This window comes from Moschus berezovskii, chromosome 12, assembly GCF_049115385.1.
Source record: "Moschus berezovskii isolate FMDL1 chromosome 12, NW_MosBer_1.0, whole genome shotgun sequence".
In the NCBI taxonomy this organism is placed as follows: Eukaryota; Metazoa; Chordata; class Mammalia; order Artiodactyla; family Moschidae; genus Moschus; species Moschus berezovskii.
This window is the reverse complement of record NC_142471.1, coordinates 62129419-62156162: the sequence shown is the minus strand read 5'-3', so window position 1 is coordinate 62156162 and position 26744 is coordinate 62129419. Positions and strand designations below refer to the sequence as shown.

Below are 26744 nucleotides of genomic sequence, written 5' to 3'. Positions count from 1 at the left end.
CAACAATACATGGATGAATAAAAATTAGCATCTGTACATAAGATAAAAAATTATGCAGCCATAAAAGAGAAAAACAAAGTACTGATACATACTGTAACTTAGATAAACCTCCAAAACATACGAGGTGAAAGAATTAGAAACAAAAGCGGCAATATTCTGAGTTCTGTTATACACTATATCCATAAGAAGAAAATTTAAAGACTCAAAACATAGACTACAGGTTGATACATGATAGGGTGGAGGGAATGGACAGTGAGGATTTGATGGATATGGTATGTTTCTGATGAAAGTGAAAGAGGAGAGTGAAAAGGTTGGCTTGAAGCTCAACATTCAGAAAACAAAGATCATGGCATCTGGTCCCATCACTTCATGGGAAATAGATGGAAAAACAGTGGAAACAGTGTCAGACTTTGTTTTTTTGGGCTCCAAAATCACTGCAGATGCTGATTGCAGCCATGAAATTAAAAGACGCTTACTCCTTGGAAGGAAAGTTATGACCAAGACTCCCTTGTACTGCAAGGAGATCCAACCAGTCCATTCTAAAGGAGATCAATCCTGGGTATTCATTGGAAGGACTGATGCTAAAGCTGAAACTGCAATACTTTGGCCACCTCATGCGATGAGTTGACTCACTGGAAAAGACTCTGATGCTGGGAAAGGTTGGGGGCAGGAGGAGAAGGGGACGACAGAGAATGAGATGGCTGGATGGCATCACCGACTCTGTGGACATGAGTTTGAGTGAACTCCGGGAGTTGGTGATTTACAGGGAGGCCTGGTGTGCTGTGATTCATGGGGTCATGGAGAGTCGGACACGACTGAGCTACTGAACTGAACTGATGTTTCTGTAAAGTGATGAAAAAATATTTTAATGAATGAGCTAATTGTAACACAATGATGTGAATGCACTAAGTATCACTAAAGTGTACAATTTAAAATGGTTAATTATATGGATGCAAATTTCACCTCAATTTAAAAATGCCATTACCTCGTAAGTTGATCTACATATTTCCTGCAATCCATATCAAAATCACCATTGATTTCTTTGCATAAATTAATAAGCTTATCCTAAAATGCATCTGGAAATTCAAGAGACACCCAAAAGCCAAAGCAATCTTAAAAATGACAAAAAATTAAAGGACTCACACTGCTCAACTTCAAAACCATTGTTGTTTTTCAATTGCTAACTTGTGTCCAACTCTTTGTGACCCCATGGACTACAGCAGGCTAGGCTCCTCTGTCCTCCAGTATCTCCCAGAGTTTCCTCAAATTAATGTACATTAAGTCAGTGATGCTATCTTCCCATCTCATCCTGTGCCATTCCCTTCTCCTTTTGCCTTCAGTCTTTCCCAGCATCAGGACCTTTTCCAATGAGTCAGTTCTTCATATCAGATGGCCAAAATATTGGAGCTTCAGCCTCAGCATCAGTCCTTCCAATGAATATTCAGGGTTGATTTTTTTTAGGATTGACTGGTTTGCTATCTTTACAGTCTAAGGGACTCTCAAGTTCTCCAGCACCACAATTCGAAAGCAACAATTCTTTGCTGCTCAGTCTTCTTTATGGTCCAACTCTCACATCCATACATGACTACTGGAAAAACCAAAGGTTTTAACTATATGGACCTATGCTGGCAAAGAGATGTCTCTGATTAAAAAAGAAAACTCAGTAATTAAAATGGCCAGATGAATGGGAGCATGGGAAGATGGCAGAGGAATAGGACGGGGCGACCACTTTCTCCCCTACAAAATCAGCAAAAGAACATTTGAACGCTGAGTAAATCCCACAAAACAACTTCTGAATACTGGCAGAGGACATCAGGCACCCAGAAGAGCAGCCCATAGTCATCGAAAGGAGGTAGGAAATAGTATAAAAGATAAAAAGAGAGACAAAAGAGGGAGGGACGGAGCTCCATCCCTGGAAGGGAGGCTTAAAAAAAAAAAAGAAGTTTCCAAACACCTGGAAACACCAGTGAGCGGAACTTCAGAGGGCCGGATAACTGGGAGACAAAAGACATAAATAATTAAGACTCACAGACTAAGTGCCCAGAGGAAACTCTCAGCGGAGAAGCGGCGCAGACACCCGTGCCCCCCACTAGCAGGCAGGGGCTGGGCAGGGACGCGTGGGCGGAGGCGCTTAGAGGGAGAATGGGTGGCAGCGCTTAGAGGAAGAACCGGGCTTGAAAGCCCCAGGGCAAAATGAGGGCACGAACTTAAAATAGCAAAGCAGAGTTCAGTTCAGTTCAGTCGCTCAGTCGTGTCCGACTCTCCGCGACCCCATGAATCACAGCACGCCAGGCCTCCCTGTCCATCACCAACTCCCGGAGTACACTCAAACTCATGTCCACAGAGTCGGTGATGCCATCCAGCCATCTCATTCTCCGTCGTCCCCTTCTCCTCCCGCCCCCAACCTTTCCCAGCATCAGAGTCTTTTCCAGTGAGTCAACTCGTCTCATGAGGTGGCCAAAGTATTGGAGTTTCAGCTTTAGCATCAGTCCCTCCAATGAACATCCAGGATTGATCTCCTTTAGAATGGACTGGTTGGATCTCCTTGCAGTATAAGGGACTCTCAAGAGTCTTCTCCAACACCACAGTTCAAAAGCATCGATTCTTCGGCGATCAGCTTTCTTCACAGTCCAACTCTGACATCCATACATGACCACGGGAAAAACCATTGCCTTGACTAGACGGACCTTGGTCGGCAAAGTAATGTCTCTGCTTTTTAATATACTATCAAGGTTGGTCATAACTTTCCTTCCATGGAGCAAGCGTCTTTTAATTTCATGGCTGCAATCAGCATCTGCAGTGATTTTGGAGCCCAAAAAAACAAAGTCTGACACTGTTTCCACTGTTTTTCCATCTATTTCCCATGAAGTGATGGGACCAGATGCCATGATCTTTGTTTTCTGAATGTTGAGCTTCAAGCCAACCTTTTCACTCTCCTCTTTCACTTTCATCAAGAGGCTTTTGAGTTCCTCTTCACTTTCTGCCATAAGGGTGGTGTCATCTGCATATCTGAGGTTATTGATATTTCTCCCAGCAATCTTGATTCCAGCTTGTGCTTCTTCCAGCCCAGCGTTCCTCATGATGTACTCTGCATATAAGTTAAATAAGCAAGGTGACAATATACAACCTTGACGCACTCCTTTTCCTATTTGGAACCAGTCTGTTGTTCCATGACCGGTTCTAACTGTTGCTTCCTGACCTGCATACAGGTTTCTCAAGAGGCAGGTCAGGTGGTCTGGGATTCCCATCTCTTTCAGAATGTTCCACAGTTTATTGTGATCCACACAGTCAAAGGCTTTGGCATAGTCAATGAAGCAGAAATAGATGTTTTTCTGAAACTCTCTTGCTTTCTCCATGATCCAGCGGATGTTGGCAATTTGATCTCTGGTGCCTCTGCCTTTTCTAAAACCTGCTTGAACATCTGGGAGTTCACGGTTTACATACTGCTGAAGCCTGGCTTGGAGAATTTTGAGCATGACTTTACTAGCGTGTGAGATGAGTGCAATTGTGCGGTAGTTTGAGCATTCTTTGGCATTGCCTTTCTTTGGGATTGGAATGAAGACTGACCTCTTCCAGTCCTGTGGCCACTGCTGAGTTTTCCAAATCTGCTGGCATATTGAGTGCAGCACTTTCACAGCATCATCTTTCAAGACTTGAAATAGCTCAACTGGAATTCCATCACCACCACTAGCTTTGTTCGTAGTGATGCTTTCTAAGGCCCACTTGACTTCACATTCCAAGATGTCTGGCTCTAGGTCAGTGATCACATTATCGTGACTATCTTGGTCGTGAAGATCTTTTTTGTACAGTTCTTCTGTGTATTCCTGCCACCTCTTCTTAATATCTTCTGCTTCTGTTAGGTCCATACCATTTCTGTCCTTTATCGAGCCCATCTTTGCGTGAAAAGTTCCCTTGGAATCTCTAATTTTCTTGAAGAGGTCTCTTGTTTTTCCTATTCTGTTGTTTTCCTCTATTTCTTTGCATTGATCACTGACGCGAGAGACGCCGGCCCCGGCGGCGCAGACGCGACGCGAGAGACGCCGGCCCCGGCGGCGCAGACGCGACGCGAGAGACGCCGGCCCCGGCGGCGCAGACGCGACGCGAGAGACGCCGGCCCCGGCGGCGCAGACGCGACGCGAGAGACGCCGGCCCCGGCGCAACGAGCCACGCAAAGAGGTGCGGCCGTGAGGAGCTACCCCACGCCTGAGGCCAGGGCCGGCGGCCGAGAGGAGCTACCCCACGTCCAACAGGCGGTGGCTGCGCGGGCGCAGGAGGGCCGAGAGGAGCTACTCTGCGTTCAAGGTCAGGAGGGGGGGCCTTGAGGAGATACCCCTCGTCCAAGGTAAGGTACAGCAGCTGCACTTTGCTGGAGCGGCTGTGAAGAGATTTTCCACGACCAAGGTAAGAGAAACCAAAATAAGACGGTAGGTATTGCTAGGGGGCACCAGAGGGCAGACAAACTGAAATCATAATCACAGGAAACTAGCTGATCTAATCACATGGACCACAGCCGAATGTGGTCCCCTGGAGAAGGGAATGGCAAACCACTTCAGTATACTTGCCTTGAGAACCCCGTGAACAGTAACAAAGGGCAAAATGATAGGATACTGAATGAGGAATTCCCCAGGTCGGTAGGTGCCCAGTATGCTACTGGAGCTCAGTGGAGAAATAACTATAGAAGGAATAAAGGGATGGAGCAAAAGCAAAACCAATACCCAGTTGTGGATTTGACCAATGATAGAAACAAGGTCCGGTGCTGTAAAGAGCAATATTGCATAGGAACCTGGAATGTTAGGTCCATGAATCAAGGCAAATTGGAAGTGGTCAAACAGGAGATGGCAAGAGTGAACATAGACATTCTAGGAATCAGTGAATTAAAATGGACTGGAATGGGTGAATTTAACTCGGATGACCATTATATCTACTACTGTGGGCAGGAATCCCTTAGAAGAAATGGAGTAGCCATCATGGTCAACAAAAGAGTCCGAAATGCAGTACTTGGATGCAATCTTAAAAATGACAGGATGATTTCTGTTCGTTTCCAAGGCAAACCATTCAATATTACAGTAATCCAGGCCTATGCCCCAACCAGTAATGCTGAAGAAGCCGAAGTTAATCAGTTCTATGAAGACCTACAAGACCTTTTAGAACTAACACCCAAAAAAGATGTCCTTTTCATTATAGGGGACTGGAATGCAAAAGTAGGAAGTCAAGAAACACCTGGAGTAACTGGCAAATTTGGCCTTGGAGCACGGAATGAAGCAGGGCAAAGGCTAATAGAGTTTTGTCAAGAGAATGCACTGGTCATAGCAAACACCCTCTTCCAACAACACAAGAGAAGACTCTACACATGGACATCACCAGATGGTCAACACCGAAATCAGATTGATTATATTCTTTGCAACCAAAGATGGAGAAGCTGTATACAGTTAGCGAAAACAAGACCAGGAGCTGACTGTGGCTCAGATCATGAACTCCTTATTGCGAAGTTCAGACTTAAATTGAAGAAAGTAGGGAAAACCACTAGACCATTCAGATATGACCTCAATCAAATCCCTTATGATTATGCAGTGGAAGTGAGAAATAGATTTAAGGGACTAGATCTGATTGATAGAGTGCCTGATGAACTCTGGACGGAGGTTCGTGACATTGTACAGGAGACAGGGACCAAGACCATCCCCATGGAAAAGAAATGCAAAAGAGCGAAATGGCTGTCTGAGGAGGCCTTACAAATAGCTGTAAAAAGAAGAGAGGCGAAAAGCAAAGGAGAAAAGGAAAGATATAAGCATCTGAATGCAGAGTTCCAAAGAATAGCAAGGAGAGATAAGAAAGCCTTCCTCAGCAAAGCAGAAGCTGCAGCTAAAAGGCAAAAAGGCGAGGAAAAGCCTGTGAAAAGCCCCAACCCAGAACGGGGCGCTGAGCAGAGCGAGCCGGCAGCGGGCGGCCCATCCCCCAGCCCCTGCCGGCGCGGGCGGGGAGGGCAGCCGGGGGCGGGAGGGGGGGCAGCCACAGCCCCAGAGAGGCTTCCCGTGCCAAGCTGCAGGCAGGCTTCCTTGCTGGCCAGGACTTCTTGGGTTCACGCCGGTCGATATCTGCCTGAGAAACTGCCGGTTGTACTCCCAGAAAACTGAGCGGCAGGGACCGGGAAGGCAATAAGTCGCAGCGACCGCGCTCACCAAACGTCTGGTCACCTGAGCTGCTTGGACCGGGGAAGACAAAAAACGCAGGCCCAGCCAAGTCTGTGCCTTTGTGGAGTACCCAAGGACCTGAACCTGAGCCGCTCAGAACTGGGAAGTGCATGCAACCCAACCCAGCGCTGGACGTGGACAGCTCCCGGCAGAGCAACCTAGAGCCTAAGCAGCATAAACAGGGAAAGCACACATGCCTCGAGCGGGAGCATTCCCAGTGTAGCCGAGACACTGCAAGCACTCCCCACAGACGCCAGGGATATTTGTTAGCTGCGTTCCTCCCTCCCCACAGCAGGATGAACAGGTGAGCCGGGGGGGGGGGGGGGGGGGGGGGGGGGGGGGGAAGTGCCCACCACCGCATCCTGGTGTCAGGATGGGAATTAGACACTGAGGAGACCAGAAAACAGAAGAGCTTTTTCAACAGAAGGAACTGCCTTGGACGTAACAGAGGGAGAAGTCTTGAGCCTATTGCAAGAATAAGACTGAAAAACAGAGGTAGAGGCTTAAGTCCAAATCCTGAGAACACCAGAGATCTCCTGTTCCAGAGAACATTAATTGATAGGTACTCATCAAATGCCTCCATACATACACTGAAACCAGGCACCACCCAAGGGTCAACAAGTTTCATTGAAAGACATACTATGCAAACTATCCAGCAACACAGGAGAATAGCACTGAGCTTCAATATACAGGCTGCCCAAAGCCACTCCAAACCCACTGACATCTCAAACTCATTACTGGACACTTCATTGCACTCCAGAGAGAAGAAATCCAGCTCCACCCACCAGAACATCGACACAAGCTTCCCTAACTAGGGAACCTTGACAAGTCACCCATCCAACCCGACAGACAACGAGGTAACTACATAATAAAGAGAACTCCACAAACTGCCAGAAGACGGAAAGACCACCACAAACACAGCAATATAAGCAAGATGAAGAGGCAGAGAAATACCCAGCAGGTAAAGGAACAGGATAAATGCCCACCAACACAAACAAAAGAGGAAGATATAGGGAACCTACCCGATAAAGAATTTTGAATTTTAATTGTGAAAATGATTCAAAATCTGGAAACCAAAATGGAGTTACAGATAAATAAACTGGAGAAAAGGATTGAGAAGATGCAAGAAAGGTTTAATAAGGAATTAGAGGAAATAAAAAAGAGTCAATATACAATGAATAATGAAATAGATGAGAAACTACAGGCCAATATCACTGATGAACATAGATGCAAAAATCCTTAACAAAATTCTAGCAATCAGAATCCAACAACACATTAAGAAGATCATACATCATGACCAGTGGGCTTTATCCCAGGAATGCAAGGATTCTTCAATATCCACAAATCAATCAACATAATACACCACATTAACAAACTGAAAAATAAAAATCATATGATTATCTCAATAGATGCAGAGAAAGCCTTTGACAAAATTCAACAATTATCAATTTATGATAAAAACCCTCCATAAAGTGGGAATAGAAGGGACATATCTCAACATAATAAAAGCTATATATGACAAACCCACAGCAAACATTATCCTCAATGGTGAAAAACTGAAAGCATTTCCCCTAAAGTCAGGAAGAAGACAAGGGTGCCCACTCTCACCACTATTATTCAACATAGTTCTGGAAGTTTTAGCTACAGCAATCAGAGCAGAAAAAGACATAAAAGGAATTCAAATTGGAAAAGAAGAAAAAAGCTTTCACTATTCGCTGATGACATGATCCTCTACACTGAAAACCCAAAAGGCTCTACCAAAAAACTACTAGAGCTAATCAATGAATACAGTAAAGTTGCAGGATATAAAATCAACACACAGATATCCAACTCAGCAGTGGCCACAGAACTGGAAAAGGTCAGTCTTCATTCCAATCCCAAAGAAAGGCAATGCCAAAGAATGCTCAAACTACCGCACAATTGCACTCATCTCACATGCTAGCAAAGTCATGCTCAAAATTCTCCAAGCCAGGCTTCAGCAATATGTGAACTGTGAACTCCCAGATGTTCAAGCAGGTTTTAGAAAAGACAGAGGCGCCAGAGGTCAAATTGCCAACATCCGCTGGATCATGGAGAAAGCAAGAGAGTTTCAGAAAAATATCTATTTCTGCTTCATTGACTATGCCAAAGCCTTTGACTGTGTGGATCACAATAAACTGTGGAAAATACTGAAAGAGATGGGAATCCCAGACCACCTGACCTGCCTCTTGAGAAACCTGTATGCAGGTCAGGAAGCAACAGTCAGAACTGTACATGGAACAACAGACTGGTTCCAAATAGGAAAAGGAGTACATCAAGACTGTATATTGTCACCTTGCTTATTTAACTTATATGCAGAGTACATCATGAGGAACGCTGGGCTGGAAGATGCACAAGCCGGAATAAAGATTGCTGGGAGAAATATCAATAACCTCAGATATGCAGATGACACTACCCTTATGAGAGAAAGTGAAGAGGAACTAAAAAGCCTGTTGATGAAAGTGAAAGAAGAGAGTGAAAAGGTTGGCTTGAAGCTCAACATTCAGAAAACAAAGATCATGGCATCTGGTCCCATCACTTCATGGGAAATAGATGGAAAAACAGTGGAAACAGTGTCAGACTTTATTTTTTTGGGCTCCAAAATCACTGAAGATGCTGATTGCAGCCAGGAAATTAAAAGACACTTACTCCTTGGAAGGAAAGTTATGACCAACCTTGATAGTATATTAAAAAGCAGAGACATTACATTGCCAACCAAGGTCCGTCTAGTCAAGGCTATGGTTTTTCCCGTGGTCATGTATGGATGTGAGAGTTGGACTGTGAAGAAAGCTGATCGCCAAAGAATTGATGCTTTTGAACTGTGGTGTTGGAGAAGACTCTTGAGAGTCCCTTATACTGCAAGGAGATCCAACCAGTCCATTCTGAAGGAGATCAATCTTGGGTGTTCATTGGAAGGACTTATGCTAAAGCTGAAACTGCAATACTTTGGCCACCTCATGCGACGAGTTGACTCACTGGAAAAGACTCTGATGCTGGGAAAGGTTGGGGGCCGGAGGAGAAGGGGACGAGAGAGAATGAGATGGCTGGATGGCATTACCGACTCTGTGGACATGAGTTTGAGTGAACTCCGGGAGTTGGTGATGGACAGGGAGGCCTGGCTTGCTGTGATTCATGGGGTCACGGAGAGTCGGACACGACTGAGCGACTGAACTGAACTGAATAATGAGAACATAGAAACAGAAATTAAGAAAATTATTCCATTCACTGTTGCACCAAAAAGAATTAAATACTTAGGAATATATCTACCCGACGCCGGCCCCGGCGGTGCAGACGCGAGAGATGCCAGCCCTGGCGCAACCGACCACGCAAAGTGGCAAGGCGTGAGGAGCTACCCCACGCCTGAGGCCAGGGCCGGCGGCCGAGAGGAGCTGTCCCACATCCAAAAGGCGGTGGCTGGGCAGGCTCAGGAGGGCCGAGAGGAGCTACTCCACGTTCAAGGTCAGGAGGGGTGGCCTTGAGGAGATACCCCGCATCCAAGGTAAAGTGCAGTGGCTGTGCTTTCTTGGAGCAGCTGTGAAGAGATATCCCACGCCCAAGGTAAGAGTAACCCAAATAAGACGGTAGGTATTGCAAGGGGGCATCAGAGGGCAGATACACTGAAATCATAATCACAGGAAACTAGTCGATCTGATTATATGGACCACAGCCAAATGTGGTCCACTGGAGAAGGGAATGGCAAACCACTTCAGTATACTTGCCTTGAGAACCCCATGAACAGTATCAAAGGGCAAAATGGTAGGATACTGAATGAGGAATTCTCCAGGTCGGTAGGTGCCCAGTATGCTAATGGGAGATCAGTGGAGAAATAACTCTAGAAGGAATAAAGGGATGGAGCAAAAGCAAAACCAATACCCAGTTGTGGATGTGAATGGTGATAGAAGCAAGGTCCGGTGTAAAGAGCAATATTGCATAGGAACCTGGAATGTTAGGTCCATGAATCAAGGCAAATTGGAAGTGGTCAAACAGGAGATGGCAAGAGTGAACATAGACATTCTAGGAATCAGTGAATTAAAATGGACTGGAATGGGTGAATTTAACTCAGATGACCATTATATCTACTACTATGGGCAGGAATCCCTTAGAAGAAATGGAGTAGCCATCATGGTCAACAAAAGAGTCTGAAATGCAGTACTTGGATGCAATCTTAAAAACGACAGAATGATTTCTGTTCATTTCCAAGGCAAACCGTTCAGTATTACAGTAATCCAGGCCTATGCCCTAACCAGTAACGCTGAAGAAGCCGAAGTTGAACGGTTCTATGAAGACCTACAAGACCTATTAGAACCAACACCCAAAAAAGATGTCCTTTTCATTATAGGGGACTGGAATGCAAAAGTAGGAAGTCAAGAAACACCTGGAGTAACAGGCAAATTTGGCCTTGGAGCACGGAATGAAGCAGGGCAAAGGCTAATAGAGTTTTGTCAAGAGAACGCACTGGTCATAGCAAACACCCTCTTCCAACAACACAAGAGAAGACTCTACACATGGACATCACCAGATGGTCAACACCAAAATCAGACTGATTATATTCTTTGCAGCCAAAGATGGAGAAGCTGTATACAGTTAGCAAAAACAAGACCAGGAGCTGACTGTGGCTCAGATCATGAACACCTTATTGCCAAATTCAGACTGAAATTGAAGAAAGTAGGGAAAACCACTAGACCATTCAGATATGACCTAAATCAAATCCCTTATGATTATACAGTGGAAGTGAGAAATAGATTTAAGGGACTAGATCTGATAGATAGAGTGCCTGATGAACTCTGGACGGAGGTTCGTGACATTGTACAGGAGACAGGGACCAAGACCATCCCCATGGAAAAGAAATGCAAAAAAGTGAAATGGCTGTCTGAGGAGGCCTTACAAATAGCTGTGAAAAGAAGAGAAGCAAAAAGCAAAGGAGGAAAGGAAAGATATAAGCATCTGAATGCAGAGTTCCAAAGAATAGCAAGGAGAGATAAGAAAGCCTTCCTCAGTGATCAATGCAAAGAAACAGAGGAAAACAATAGAATAGGAAAAACAAGAGATCTCTTCAAGAAAAATTAGAGATTCCAAGGGAACATTTCATGCAAAGATGGGCTCAATAAAGGACAGAAATGGTATGGACCTAACGGAAGCAGAAGATATTAAGAAGAGGTGGCAAGAATACACAGAAGAACTGTACAAAAAAGATCTTCACGACCAAGATAATCACGATAACGTGATCACTGACCTAGGCCAGACATCTTGGAATGTGAAGTCAAGTGTGCCTTAGAAAGCATCACTACGAACAAAGCTAGTGGTGGTGATGGAATTCTAGTTGAGCTATTTCAAATCTTGAAAGATGATGCTGTGAAAGTGCTGCACTCAATATGCCAGCAAATTTGGAAAACTCAGCAGTGGCCACAGGGCTGGAAAAGGTCAGTCTTCATTCCAATCCCAAAGAAAGACAATGCCAAAGAATGCTCAAACTACTGCACAATGGCATTCATCTCCCAAGCTAGTAAAGTCATGCTCAAAATTCTCCAAGCCAGGCTTCAGCAATACGTGAACCGTGAACTCCCAGATGTTCAAGCTGGTTTTAGAAAAGGCAGAGGCACCAGAGATCAGATTGCCAACATCCGCTGGATCATGGAGAAAGCAAGAGAGTTCCAGAAAAACATCTATTTCTTCTTCATTGACTATGCCAAAGCCTTTGACTTTGTGGATCACAATAAACTGTGGAACATTCTGAAAGAGATGGGAATACCAGAGCACACGACCTGCCTCTTGAGAAACCTGTATGCAGGTCAGGAAGCAACAGTCAGAACTGGACATGGAACAACAGACTGTTTCTAAATAGGAAAAGGAGTACGTCAAGGCTGTATATTGTCACCTTGCTTATTTAACTTATATGCAGAGTACATCCTGAGGAACGCTGGGCTGGAAGAAGCACAGCTGGAATCAAGATTGCTGGGAGAAATATCAATAACCTCAGATATGCAGATGACACTACCTTTATGGCAGAAAATGAAGAGGAACTCAAAAGCCTCTTGATGAAAGTGGAAGAGGAGAGTGAAAAGGTTGGCTTGAAGCACAACATTCAGAAAACAAAGATCATGGCATCTGGTCCCATCACTTCACGGGAATTAGATGGAAAAACAGTGGAGACAGTGTCAGACTTTATTTTTTTGGGCTCCGAAATCACTGCAGATGCTGATTGCAGCCTTGAAATTAAAAGATGCTTACTCCTTGGAAGGAAAGTTATGACCAACCTTGATGGTATATTAAAAAGCAGAGACATTACTTTGCCAACAAAGGTCCGCCTAGTCAAGGCTATGGTTTTTCCCGTGGTCATGTATGGATGTGAGAGTTGGACTGTGAAGAAAGCTGATCGCCGAAGAATTGATGCTTTTGAACTGTGGTGCTGGAGAAGCCTCTTGAGACTCCCTTGTACTGCAAGGAGATCCAACCAGTCCATTCTGAAGGAGATCGATCCTGGGTGTTCATTGGAAGGACTGATGCTAAAGCTGAAACTGCAATACTTTGGCCACCTCATGCGACGAGTTGACTCACTGGAAAAGAGTCTGATGCTGGGAAATGTTGGGGGTGGGAGGAGAAGGGGACGATAGAGAATGAGATGGATGGATGGCATCACCGACTCTGTGGACTTGAGTTTGAGTGTACTCCGGGAGTTGGTGATGGACAGGGAAGCCTGGTGTGCTGTGATTCATGGGGTCGCAGAGAGTCGGACACGACTGAGCGTCTGAACTAACTAACGAACTAACTGAACTAAAGGAAACAAAATACTTGTACATAGAGAACTATAAAACACTAGTGAAAGTAATCAAAGATGACACTAATAGATGGAGAAATATACCGTGTTCATGGATTGGAAGAATAAATATTGTAAAAATGAGTATACTACCCAAAGTATTTTATACATTCAATGCAATCCCTATCAAGCTACCAATGATATTTTTCACAGAACTAGAACAAATAATCTCACAATTTGTATGGAATTACAAAAAAACCTCGAATAGCCAAAGCAATCTTGAAGAAGAAGAATGGAACTGGAGGAATTAACCTGCTGGACTTCAGGCTCTATTACAAAGCCACAGTCATCAAGACAGTATGGTACTGGCATAAAGACAGAAATATAGATCAATGGAACAAAATAGAAAGCCCAGAGATAAATCCACGCACCTATGGACACCTTATCTTCGACAAAGGAGGTAAGAATATAAAATGGAGAAAAGACATTCTCTTTAACAAGTGGTGCTGGGAAAACTGGTCAGCCACTTGTAAAAGAATGAAACTAGAACACTTCCTAACACCATACACCAAAATAAACTCAAAATGGATTAGAGAGCTAAATGTAAGACCAGATTCTATACAACTTCTAGAGGAGAACGTAGGCAAAACACTCTCCAACATAAATCACAGCAGGATCCTCCAAGACCCACCTCCCAGAATATTGGAAATAAAAGCAAAAATAAACAAATGGGACATAATTAAAATCAAAAGCTTCTGCACAGCAAAGGAAACTATAAGCAAGGTGAAAAGACAGCCTTCAGAATGGGAGAAAATCATAGCAAATGAAGCAACTGATAAAGGATCAATCTCCAAAATATACAAGCAGCTCCTGCAGCTCAATTCCACAAAAATAAATGACCCAATCAAAAAAATGGGCCAAATAACTAAACAGACCTTTCTCCAAAGAAGACATAAAGATGGCTAACAAACACATGAAAAAATGCTCAGCATCCCTCATAATCAGAGAAATGCAAATCAAAACCACAATGAGATACCATTTCACACCAGTCAGAATGGCTGCTATCCAAAAGTCTACATGCAATAAATGCTGGAGAGGGTGTGGAGAAAAGGGAACCCTCTTACACTGTTGGTGGGAATGCAAACTAGTACAGCCACTATGGAGAACAGTGTGGAGATTCCTCAAAAACCTGGAAATAGAACTGCCATATGATCTAGCAATCGCACTCCTGGGCATACACACTGAGGAAACCAGAATTGAAAGAGACACATGTACTCCAATGTTCATCGCAGCACTGTTTATAATAGCGAGGACATGGAAGCAACCTAGATGTCCATCTGCAGATGAATGGATAAGAAAGCTTTGGTACATATACACAATGGAGTATTTTTCAGCCATCAAAAAGAATGCATTTGAATCAGTTTTAATGAGGTGGATGAAACTGGAGCCTATTATACAGAGTGAAGTCAGCCAGAAAGAAAAACATCAATACAGTATACTAATGCATATATATGGAATTTAGAAAGATGGTAACCTTAACCCTGTATATGAGACTGAAAAAGAGACATAGGTGTATAGCACAGTCTTTGAGACTCTGTGGGAGAGGGTGAAGGTGGGATGATTGGGGAGAACGGCATTGTAGCATGTATATTATCATATGTGAAATGAATCACCAGTCCAGGTTCGACGGATGATACAGGATGCTTGGGGCTGGTGCACGGGGATGACCTGGAGGGAGGATATGGGGAAGAGGGAGGTGGGAGGGGGGTTCAAGAAAGGGAACACATGTACACCCGGGGCGGATTCGTGTCAATGTATGGCAAAACCAACCAATATATTAATGTAAGGTAATTTGCCTCCAATAAAATAAATTAAAAAAGTAAAATAAAATAAAATGGCCAGATGAAAGTGCAATGGCTGACATTTAGATTACTGGAACAGATGTCAGATTACACAATTAAACCCTCAAATTTTGGGTCAGTTGATTTTTGACAAAGATGCCGAGATGATTCGTGTGAGGAAAATAGTCTTTACAACACATGATGCAAGATTAATGCTCACAGACATGTAACGCCATCTCCATAATTCATTTTACTTAACACAAAATTAAGGCTTCTGTCTTCCACCCACCTACTCTTTCCCATCACCAGCCAATATATAAAGCATTATATATACAGCATTCACCCATCTGAAATTCCCTACCTTGCCCTTCAGTGCTAATGTATTCAGATTTATTTCCAACCACCTGACATGCAAAAAGTTTGGCTTGATTAAGCCATTCCTTTCCATTTCCTCATACAGTGTGTGAAATGATCATGTCCATCATCATATCATACCACAATATTTTGTATTTTCTAACTTGTTTCTAAATGTTTCCATTTCACCTGAGGTGTCATTCTGCCTTTCCATAGGTATATTAGTAGTATGTGAAGAGTAGAATCAATATATTCAACTGATTAAACAGTTAAATATTATATTTTCCATAATAGATTCTTACTATAGATTTATGCACAATTCAAATACTTGTCAGCATAGAATGCCAAACCACTGAAATATCTCCAGTAAATTCAGTGACCCCCCCAAACTGCATAAGCAACCAAGTTATTGAGTTTTCATTAACATTTTACCTGCTCCATCTTGATTAGGAAACAATCAATAAAATCCCGAGGGTTGTTAATGTCCAGGGATGTTTGGTGTTCTCTTGTTTTCTCAAAAATATAACTCTTTAAATTATCACAGTTTTTAAGGTATTTGTCAAGGCTCCCTGGGAAATAATCAATGAGAACAGGGAAAGTATTGCAGACCTAGAAAGGAAAACAATAGTTTATTAAATAAAGAACACCTTATGAGAATTTATATACTATATGCCCATCCTTGGTGAGCAGCCATGTTAAAATAGTAATATAACATGGTCTTTGTATTGAAGGAAATATTTATTTCACAATACATTGTATCTATGGTGATAGATGTATTTGAGGAAGAAAATTCAACCCAGGGATGAAAGATGATAATTATTTCCTATATTCATACATCATGTTTATAGTATAAAATCATCCTGATATAAATCATCTTATGATTTTTTTACAACAAGTTTTCCCTACAATCATGAAATAAGGGATGGATTTACATTTTATAGATGACAATAGAGGTTAAGAGAATTTGGATAACTTGATATGCACAGAGCTGATTCCTGATGTTTCTATTTCTGTTTAGTAGACTCAAACATAAAATCAGTATTTTAGAACCTAGAGGGCTCAAAAGACACCATGAAACAGAACTCAACATTTTATGGATAAAGTAACTGGGAACCAGAGCAATTAAGTGACCTTTATGAGGTCACACCATTGTCTTTTAGGCAGAGGGCAGAACATGACAGCTCAGCACAGGGTACACCTGTGAGGTTTGTTTATGGTTCCTACACCAAGGAAGCAATCATTTTGTCATCCCCAAAGCAACTATTTTGTCAGTCAGGATGTCAACTGATGTATCAAACTCTCCTATCCTAGGAAGTGTCCCCTGGCAGCACTCTCCCCCTTAAAGGAGATCTCATCCTTCCTCAAAGCAGATATTTTTGCCAGTTAATACGCTGAAGTAGTAACTAAGTGGAGACTGAATGACTAGACTTGTGGGCAATGGAAGCCTTTCCAGAAGGGTATGGAAGTCCTTCTACTGCTGTGGAAGTCACATGCTTTGGAGAAGTCACCGAAGTAGTTTATGGAAAAACCACTGAACAGAGTCAACAGGACTGAATTGCAGTTCTGTATTATTCTGGGCATGTATTTTCCTGTCTATTCTTAAAGGGATCAGCCTTCTGCCCCAGATGAGCACTCCATGATGCTAAGCTCTGGGCAGGACTGTGCTCTTCATATATTCACCTCACAGCTTTGTGCAGAGAGAGATCTGGGCCTCACACAGAAAAGAGCAGAAATGATTCCTCAAGAAGAAAGGAACTGAGCCTCACCTGCAGCCATGGAGAGCTCAGAATTCTGGCGTTTTCATTAAACATTTTCATTATATTTAGAAAAACCTGATCTTTATACTCAAAACGGTTCTGGAAAATAATGGAGCAGATCAAATTGCAGGGAGCACAGCCCAGGATGAAAGTGGGATCACAGGGCAACCCTAAAGAATAACAATTTAAACACATCATTAAAGCATACATGTGAAAAACACTTTTCCTTCGAGACAGCAGGTAAAGGTTATGTTAGAAAGTCTGTCAATATTTCTCCTACAAATTCCCTCAACAGCACAATATTCAACATGCATAAAATTCAGTTCAGTTCAGTCGCTCAGTCATGTCCAACTCTTTGCGACCCCATGAATGACAGCACACCAGGCCTCCCTGTCCATCACCAACTCCTGGAGTTCACTCAAGCTCATGTCCATCGAGTCGGTGATGCCATCCAGCCATCTCATTCTCTGTCGTCCCCTTCTCCTCCTGCCCCCAAACCCTCCCAGCATCAGAGTCTTTTCCAGTGAGTCAACTCGTCGCATGAGGTGGCCAAAATATTGGAGTTTCAGCTTTAGCATCAGTCCTTCCAATGAACACCCAGGATTGATCTCCTTTAGAGTGGACTGGTTGAATCTCCTTGCAGTCCAAGGGACTCTCAAGAGTCTTCTCCAACACCACAGTTCAAAAGCATCGATTCTTCGGCGATCAGCTTTCTTCACAGTCCAACTCTCACATCCATACATGACCACTGGAAAAACCATAGCCTTGACTAGGCAGACCTTGGTTGGCAAAGTAATGTCTCTGCTTTTTAATATGCTATTTAGGTTGGTCATAACTTTCCTTCCAAGGAGCAAGCATCTTTTAATTTCATGGCTGCAATCAGCATCTGCAGTGATTTTGGAGACCAAAAAAATAAAGTCTGACATTGTTTCCACTGTTTCCCCATATATTTCCCTTGAAGTGATGGGACCAGATGCCATGATCTTTGTTTTCTGAATGTTGAGCTTCAAGCCAACATTTTCGCTCTCCTCTTTCACTTTCATCAAGAGGCTTCTTAGTTCCTCTTCACTTTCTGCCATAAGGGTGGTGTCATCTGCATGTCTGAGGTTATTGATATTTCTCCCGGCAATCTTGATTCCAACTTGTGTTTCTTCCAGCCCAGCATTCCTCATGATGTACTCTGCATGTAAGTTAAATAAGCAGGGTGACAAGATACAACCTTGACGTACTCCTTTTCCTATTTGGAACCAGTCTGTTGTTCCATATCCAGTTCTAACTGTTGCTTCCTGACCTGCGTACAGGTTTCTCAAGAGGCAGGTCAGGTGGTCTGGTATTCCCAACTCTTTCAGAATTTTCCACAGTTTATTGTGATCCACACAGTCAAAGGCTTTGGCATAGTCAATGAAGCAGAAATAGATGGTTTTCTGGAACTCTCTTGCTTTCTCCACGACCCAGCGGATGTTGGCAATTTGATCTCTGGTGCCTCTGCCTTTTCTAAAACCAGATTGAACATCTGGAAGTTCACGGTTCACATATTGCTGAAGCCTGGCTTGGAGAATTTTGAGCATGACTTTACTAGCGTGTGAGATGAGTGCAATTGTGAGCACATCACTTTTACCTTGATCTGAATAGCTAATTAAATAATGTTTTATAAAAATATTAAATTTGAATGACATTGAAACATGTATGTTGTCATATGTGAAACGAAAAAAAAATAATAATAAAGCAATGGATAGATTAAAAAATAATAATAATAAAAAATAAAAAAATAAATAAAAATATTAAATTCATATCTAGTGCCAATACTTGTGCACTGTTCACACAGCTTTCCTTTGCCCAGTGGATAAAGAAGAATATATTTAAAGATACTATTTTCAAGAGAAATAGGAGAGAATATAAGTGCATCCCTTGGGTGGTTTGCAATTCCCCTGGACTGGCAAGATGCAGAACTGGCAGAGAACAGCAGGGGGCACACCATGCAATACAAACTTAAAATCTGAATACAAGCAATTGTTGGGAAAAGGATTATGGAAGCTCAGGAAAGGAAAAGTCAGCTTTCAATTAGTTGTAAGAAGTGGTTGTACTTGAGATGGTCTTGAGTAACTATATTTCATAGTATTTGTGTGGTACCTCAGCATTTTCAAAGCCCTTTCAGTGAAACTCACTGAATGTACGTCACACTATTGTTGTTAGGTATTACCATGCCTATTTTAAAGAATAAGAGGACAAGGTCCTGGAAGCAGGAGAGATTCAGTCAGAGTCACATGGCAATATAGGGGCAATGCTGGGACTCAAACCTGGGTCTTTGGAGTTCAAGTTCAATGGGCCATGCAGTGCTCCCACTGCTTTCTAATCCTATCATTCTTTGCCTTTAAATTCGAATTTAAGAGCAAAGCAGTGAAGAAACTGAAAATGTAATTTGAAAATCATGGGTACAAAATTAGAATCACAGACACAGAAAACAGACTGGTGGTTGCCAGTGGGGGGGGGTTTGACGGAGGGGCAGAGTGGAGTGGAAAGTTGGAGTTAGATGTTAAGAGTTATGTATAAAGTGGGTAAACAACAAGGTCCTACTGTACAGCACAGAGAACAATATTCATTATCCTATGGTAAGCCATAATGGAAAAAAATATTTTTAAAAGAATGTATATATATATATATATATATATATATATATATATATATATATATATAACTAAACCACTTTGCTGTATAGCAGAAATTAACACAACATTGTAAATCAACTATATTTCAATGAAGAAAATTGATTAAAAAATAATTTAAAAAATTTTAAAAGATGGCATTTTCACATAATTTAATTACTCACATTGTCAATGCTGATTATCATCCATCTGAAAATTCTGTAGAAAATTAAACACTAGGGACTTTCCAGTGGTGGTCTGATGTTTAAGAATTCACCTTCCAAAGCAGGAGATGTGGGATCTATTGCAGAACTAAAATTCCACATACCACGAGGCAACTAAGCCTGTGAACCTCAACCAGGGAGCCCACGTGCTGCAAGCTACAGAGTCCACAGGCCACAATTAGAGAGAAACCCACATGCTGTAATCAAGACCCAGGATGCCACAACTAAGATTCAATGCAGCCAAAAATAAATAAATATAAAAAAAAAAAGAGGATAAGCCAGAGAACAATCACCTGCAATCTCAGGGTATCAGTTATATAAATGAATTATATTCATATAAATAATTTTTTTGAACCTCAAATCATGGAAAATCTATACTAGATAATGTACAAAGTTGCTTAGAACTTCAAGATAAAGCTATTTAAAAAGAAGGCAATGTGATAAATAGATACACTGGAATATTATTCAGCCATAAAAGTGAAAGATTGCATCACATGCTACAACATGAATGAAAAGTGAGCACACTGTGCTAAGTGAAAATAATCTATTACAGAAGAAAAAATTGTTGCATGATTCCACTTATATATGTATGTATATATGTATGCATATGTATACAAACATATGTATATATGTGTGTGTGTGTGTATGTGTGTGTGTGTGTGTGTGTGTGTGTTTAGTAGTCAAACTCAAAGAAAGCAGAATGCTAATTGCCAGAGTCAGAGGAAGATGAAATGAAGATGACTCCAGTAGGCCTCTGTCCTTGAGCAACTCATGCAAAGTATGAGATCTAGAAACCTCATTGTGTCCCTAGGGAGCTCATGTAAGAGTATCAACCGATGTTGGTTTCTTTGTTGGTGCTGTGTTGTTTTTTTAAAGTATAGAAGGTTCCAGGAAGAGATTTTTCTCAAAAGTCAGTTCAAACCAGGTTGGGCCCAACCACAAGAGTGGAGACTGAGCACACAAACCAAAAACTGTCCAAAAGCTACCTTTGCTTCATGTGAATGCTAAAATCTCCTCTGCAGTCAGAGATTAAGGCCCATTAACAAAACACGTGATGTGTGAAGAAGCATGTTGCCAAACTGGTCTTCTGTGAAATTATGACCACCTTTATATGTAATGACAAAATTTTCCTGCTAATATTCATCCCCTGCCCTGATAAAAGTTCAGGAAGCCAGAACTTTGAAAAATGATTCCCTTTACTAGATGCAAATAAACACTTCAGTTCATGTGTCAATTACTCTTGGAGTTGTCTCTGATTAAACACTCACTGAGAAGTGAACTCCTTTTGGTATGGTAACAGAGAGTCATAGTTCAAAGAGTACAGAGTATCAGGCCTATAAGGTGAACAGTTCTAGAGACTTGCTGTATAACAGTATGATTATAGTTAACAAACTCAGTGCTGTAAGTAAGTATTCACTTAACAATTTGCTAAGATGGTAGATTTCATGTTAGGTGGTTTTTTTTTACTACAAATTTTTGAAAGGTTTTGGGAAGAAAAGGTAGGACATAGATAAAAGAAACATGTATCTTGGGCTTCTATGCCAGGTTCCAGGGTCCTAAGTATTAAAAAAAGAAACACTTATTTTAGCTAGACTGTCAGAGGTAATTTGGAAAAGAGGTAATTTGGGGTTGATATTTATTTGTCTATATGTGAGTCACAGGTAAAATCTGATTTGCTGTCTTTTGTTTCACTTCATACAGAATAAAGAATTTTAAAATAGCAGAATTTGGGACTTCCAAGGTGGTCCAGTGGCTAAGACTCCATGCTCCTAATGCAGAGGGCCTGGGTTCAATTCCTTGTCAGGGAACTAGATCCCAAATACCACATCTAAGACCCAGTGCAGCCAAATAAATAAATAAATATAAAAAAAATAAATTGTGGGATTTGTACTATAAGCTGAAAATTAGAGTCATTGTGACAAACACTTTATAGGTTATTACACCTGATACTGCAAGGTAAATAATTACCATACATTTGTTACAAAGTCCAATAATGGTGGGGCAAAGTTTGCAAATTGAAAAGAAAGACACATTTGGCTTAGAGAAGACAGGGTATGCAGGTGTTGAAATGTTGAAATCTAGTTAAATAAAACATTTTATAACTTGGTATTTTGCAGAATTATGACATAGCAAATATTTATTCAAATATATAAATCAATACAGTATTATGCAAGAGAAAATAATGAGTGCTGATATATTTTAAAAATCATAATTGATGAGAGCTGCAATAAGATATCCCTTCAGCAGTATGTAAACCGTGAACTCCCAGATGTTCAAGCAGGTTTTAGAAAAGGCAGAGGCACCAGAGATCAAATTGCCAACATCCGCTGGATCATGGAGAAAGCAAGAGAGTTTCAGAAAAACATCTATTTCTGCTTCATTGACTATGCCAAAGCCTTTGACTGTGTGGATCACAATAAACTGTGGAACATTCTGAAAGAGATGGGAATCCCAGACCACCTGACCTGCCTCTTGAGAAACCTGTATGCAGGTCAGGAAGCAACAGTCAGAACTGGACATGGAACAACAGACTGGTTCCAAATAGGAATAGGTGTACGTAAAGGTTGTATATTGTCACCTTGCTTATTTAACTTATATGCAGAGTACATCATGAGGAACGCTGGGCTGGAAGAAGCACAAGCTGGAATCAAGATTGCTGGGAGAAATATCAATAACCTCAGATATGCAGATGACACCACCCTTATGGCAGAAAGTGAAGAGGAACTCAAAAGCCTCTTGATGAAAGTGAAAGAGGAGAGTGAAAAGGTTGGCTTGAAGCTCAACATTCAGAAAACAAAGATCATGGCATCTGGTCCCATCACTTCATGGGAAATAGATGGAAAAACAGTGGAAACAGTGTCAGACTTTGTTTTTTTGGGCTCCAAAATCACTGCAGATGCTGATTGCAGCCATGAAATTAAAAGACGCTTGCTCCTTGGAAGGAAAGTTATGACCAACCTTGATAGTATATTAAAAAGCAGAGATATTACTTTGCCAACCAAGGTCCGTCTAGTCAAGGCAATGGTTTTTCCCATGGTCATGTATGGTGTGAGAGTTGGACTGTGAAGAAAGCTGATCGCCGAAGAATCGATGCTTTTGAACTGTGGTATTGGAGAAGACTCTTGAGAGTCCCTTGTACTGCAGGGAGATCCAACCAGTCCATTCTAAAGGAGATCAATCCTGGATGTTCATTGGAGGGACTGATGCTAAAGCTGAAGCTGCAATACTTTGGCCACCTCATGCGACGAGTTGACTCACTGGAAAAGACTCTGATGCTGGGAAAGGTTGGGGGCGGGAGGAGAAGGGGACGACGGAGAATGAGATGGCTGGATGGCATCACTGACTCTGTGGACATGAGTTTGAGTGTACTCCGGGAGTTGGTGATGGACAGGGAGGCCTGGCGTGCTGTGATTCATGGGGTCGCGGAGAGTCGGACACGACTGAGCGACTGAACTGAACTGAACTGAACTGAAATGATTAAAATCATATAGAATTACTATTGGCCAGAATTGTAGGTTTGGCCCCTAGAAGTACTCTCAGACAAGTCTGTGAGGATGAACGTATAAATATAGTTCAATTATGTGAATATACATGATACTGGTTTCATGCTCCATAAGGGTATGAGGAGGTCATTCCCATCCTGTCCAGTTAACAACTATTCCCTGCTGAAATGCTCTGAAATAGACAATCCATATTTACGCTATGAGAAAAATATCGTTTTCTCACATTTTCAGGAAATGATTCAGAACTATTTTTTGTGATTTATGACGTGAAAACAAGGTTCAGGGAAAGTATGATAAGTGACCTTTAAACCCACACTGTGTGCACAACCATGGGTATACACCAAACGATCAGCATGGCTACACAAAAGCTCCCTTGGCTCCCTCTTCTTCACAGCCTCCCCCTTCCAAGGAAGGGCTGCAATCGTGATCCCTAGGAAAAATGTGGCCAGTCCTCAAATGTTTCCAAGGGTGTCACTAGAGAAGAGAGCAGTCTGTTAAGATCAAAGTTAAATCACGCACCATTGGTTTTTCTCAACTCCTCCACCAGGCAGTGTGCTTCCTCTTGAACGCGGTCCTCAATGCTCCTCTTCCCCATTCCGAAATCCCTCAGGGTCATGAGGGAGAAGCGCCGGGTCTCCTTCCATATCTTGCCATTGCTGAAGAGTATTCCTGCCAGGAGGAGAAAGAGAACTATTAACAGGAGGGAGGCCCTAGGCAAGGAATAGTGAGCTTACATTTGGCAGCCTTTCTGGTGGATCCAGCTCTGCTGAAGGGTTCCTCAAATCCCTCTTTTCCATCCTCCTCACCCCAATTTTGAATGCAGAACATGCACACATGCACACCTACCATGTCCTTTTCTAGTTTTCTCATTCACTGGGAAACGACCTCTTCCAGAAAACTCCTCTCCCAGGTCAATCAGAGCTTCTTTCACTGCTTTATACCCATGCAAGACCACCATGGGCTTCATGCCAAAATACACAGTGAACACAGGGCCATAGACTTTTGAGAGCTGGAAATGGAGATGCATGTAATAGCAAAAGAAGTCAATATTTGATAATACATTGTTCCTGATTCAGAATGTGTTATCATCCTATGATTATATCTTTCTTCTGCCACATATAGCCTAAATATTCCTGAATTCAATACCTAAACTTGATGGTGGTTGTTACAACTTCCACTTATGGATGAACTGCAATGCCAGGCAATGGTCAAAGTAATTGGTACACAATGACAGCTAATCCTCATATCAACACCTTCAGCAAGTTTATTTGCTCCACTTATAAATAAGGAAACCATGGTCAAGGAATTCCATTTCATTCCAGTGTCCCAGAGTTACTATATATAGAGGATTGAAATTTGAATCAACTTGTTCAACTTCTGATCCTTGAACGATATATGATTCTTCAAAGCCCACCTCTAAACCAACACCCAGCTGACTGCTTCAGAGTTACATGCAGAGTTCTTCCCATGAGAATTCTCATTCTCCAGTCCTGTGATGAATGCTACAATTATTTTTTGAAGGATAGTTGACTTATAGTACTGTTATAAAACTACAGTACTAGTTTCAAGATGACAGCAAACTGATTCAGTTTTATATACATATATATGTATGTATGTATATATATATACACACACATATATGTATGTATATATGTTTGTATGTATACATATTGTACAATATATATCACATATGTATATATGATTTAGTTTATATATATATGCATACATACATACATATGCGAACAGTTGACTCACTGGAAAAGACTCTGATGCTGGGAGGGATTGGGGGCAGGAGGAGAAGGGGACAACAGAGAATGAGATGGCTGGATGGCATCACCAACTCAATGGAGGTGGGTCTGAGTGAACTCCGGGAGTTGGTGATGGACAGGGAGGCCTGACGTGCTGTGATTCATGGGGTCGCGGAGAGTCAGACACGACTGAGCAACTGAACTGAACATACATATATATGTATATACACAAGTATATATAATATATATAATACATAAATATAAAACATGTTATTTTTTCAAATTCTGTTCCATTATAGACCATTGCAAAATACTGAATATACTACAATTCTATGTTTTAAAAAATAAGTCCAAATGGTTCTAACGCCCAGCCTTGTTTGCGATCCACTAGTGTCACTAACACAGAAAGAGAGGAAGCACCACAGAGGCAGTGCCAGGACACGCAGCATCTCATGGAAGAACATCTTCCCTCCTGCAGCGTTCCCAGGGCACAGACGGCAGCTTCCTGCAGATTCCCAATGAAGACTGCTGCCGCCAGCTGGACCTTGACTGATGACTTCTTTCTTTCACTCACTCACGCTGGTCTTGAACACAGAGCTCTTTCCTTAATACCAAGCCCAATGTGCTTCTTCAGAAAAAGTTCTGTTTTCATAGAATTGATCATCTGAACAAAATACACAGCTTATACAGTGCACGTCTTCTGCAAGGAAATTTTTTTATTGCCAAACACTTCATTACCGATTTACCTTCAGCCCCAAATCACAGCAAATGGCTGTGAAATAAAGAAGGGAAGCAATACTCTAGCTTTTGATACCATATTGTTTTGATTGCTCCATTCAAAGAGCTAAATGCTCTTCTACTCACAAACACATTATTTTGTTTCTCCATTACAATGAAGGAGCTTAAAAAAAACAAAACAACACAAGAGAAATATCAAAGTTTATGTATATATATATATATAGTTGTTGTTGTTTGGCTTAATTTACTTACTGTTTTCAGGACATTGGAGCGAGCATAAAGTCTACTTACATTATTTAAGGATTTGCTGATGTTCTTAACATCTAACTGTAGGATGTTTCCAAGAATCGGGAGAGGAGTGGGGCCCGGTGGGAGCTTCCCTTTCCCAGAGCTCTGTTTCCAGAGTGAGAGGAGAAGCAGACAGGAGAGACAGAGCACGAGGACTACAGCCAGATCCATTGATGCCTTCTCTTCTTTTTCAGACAACTGAGCATGAAGCTTAAAGCTTTTATAATAGTCCCTGTTAATTCAACCTTGGCCTCTCCCATATAAACAGGTTAATCAGTTATATCCACTTTGCACTCTATTCTAAGTAGACTTTACCCCACTGATAAAAATCAAAATAAACTGTCCTTTAGTCTTGTTTTCTCTGTGTCCAGTGACTGCTCTGGAGATTCTGATTTAATCACAATAGATATTGTGCCAGTTATAATTTTACAAAGTGGCTCCATTATGCAGTCAAGATTGAGAACCACTGAAATAAAAAATCTAATGACAAAAAGGGCTTTTGAAACTCTGGATTCAAATCAATGACCAGCTGGGAATGTATCACTCTGAGAACAATCATTGTAATATATACACTCTTTATTTAAAAAGAATGCTCTATCTAATGCTAGGATATTTTGTCCTTGAAAATGAAAGACTTCAAAGTATTTGAATGCATTGTACTAACATTGCACTTGTGGCTGTTTAGTCAC

The 26744-nt window shown here is 41.8% G+C and overlaps 1 protein-coding gene across 2 annotated transcripts in view; it reads right to left on the bottom strand.

Moving 5' to 3' along the window:
• Window positions 1-26226, bottom strand: part of LOC129555971 (cytochrome P450 2C19-like) — a 44735-nt gene extending 18509 nt beyond the window's left edge. Inside the window, exons 1-5 of one of the 2 annotated variants that reach the window (XM_055425932.2) lie at window positions 26059-26226; window positions 24128-24290; window positions 23801-23950; window positions 16922-17082; window positions 15588-15764 (exon numbers count right to left, since the gene is read on the bottom strand). In XM_055425932.2, coding sequence (XP_055281907.2) covers window positions 15588-15764; window positions 16922-17082; window positions 23801-23950; window positions 24128-24290; window positions 26059-26226 — 819 coding nt within the window. The remainder of the gene's footprint in view (window positions 1-15587; window positions 15765-16921; window positions 17083-23800; window positions 23951-24127; window positions 24291-26058) is intronic. The other variant, XM_088842512.1, reaches the window with a different exon arrangement.
• Window positions 26227-26744: the final 518 nt, after the last annotated feature.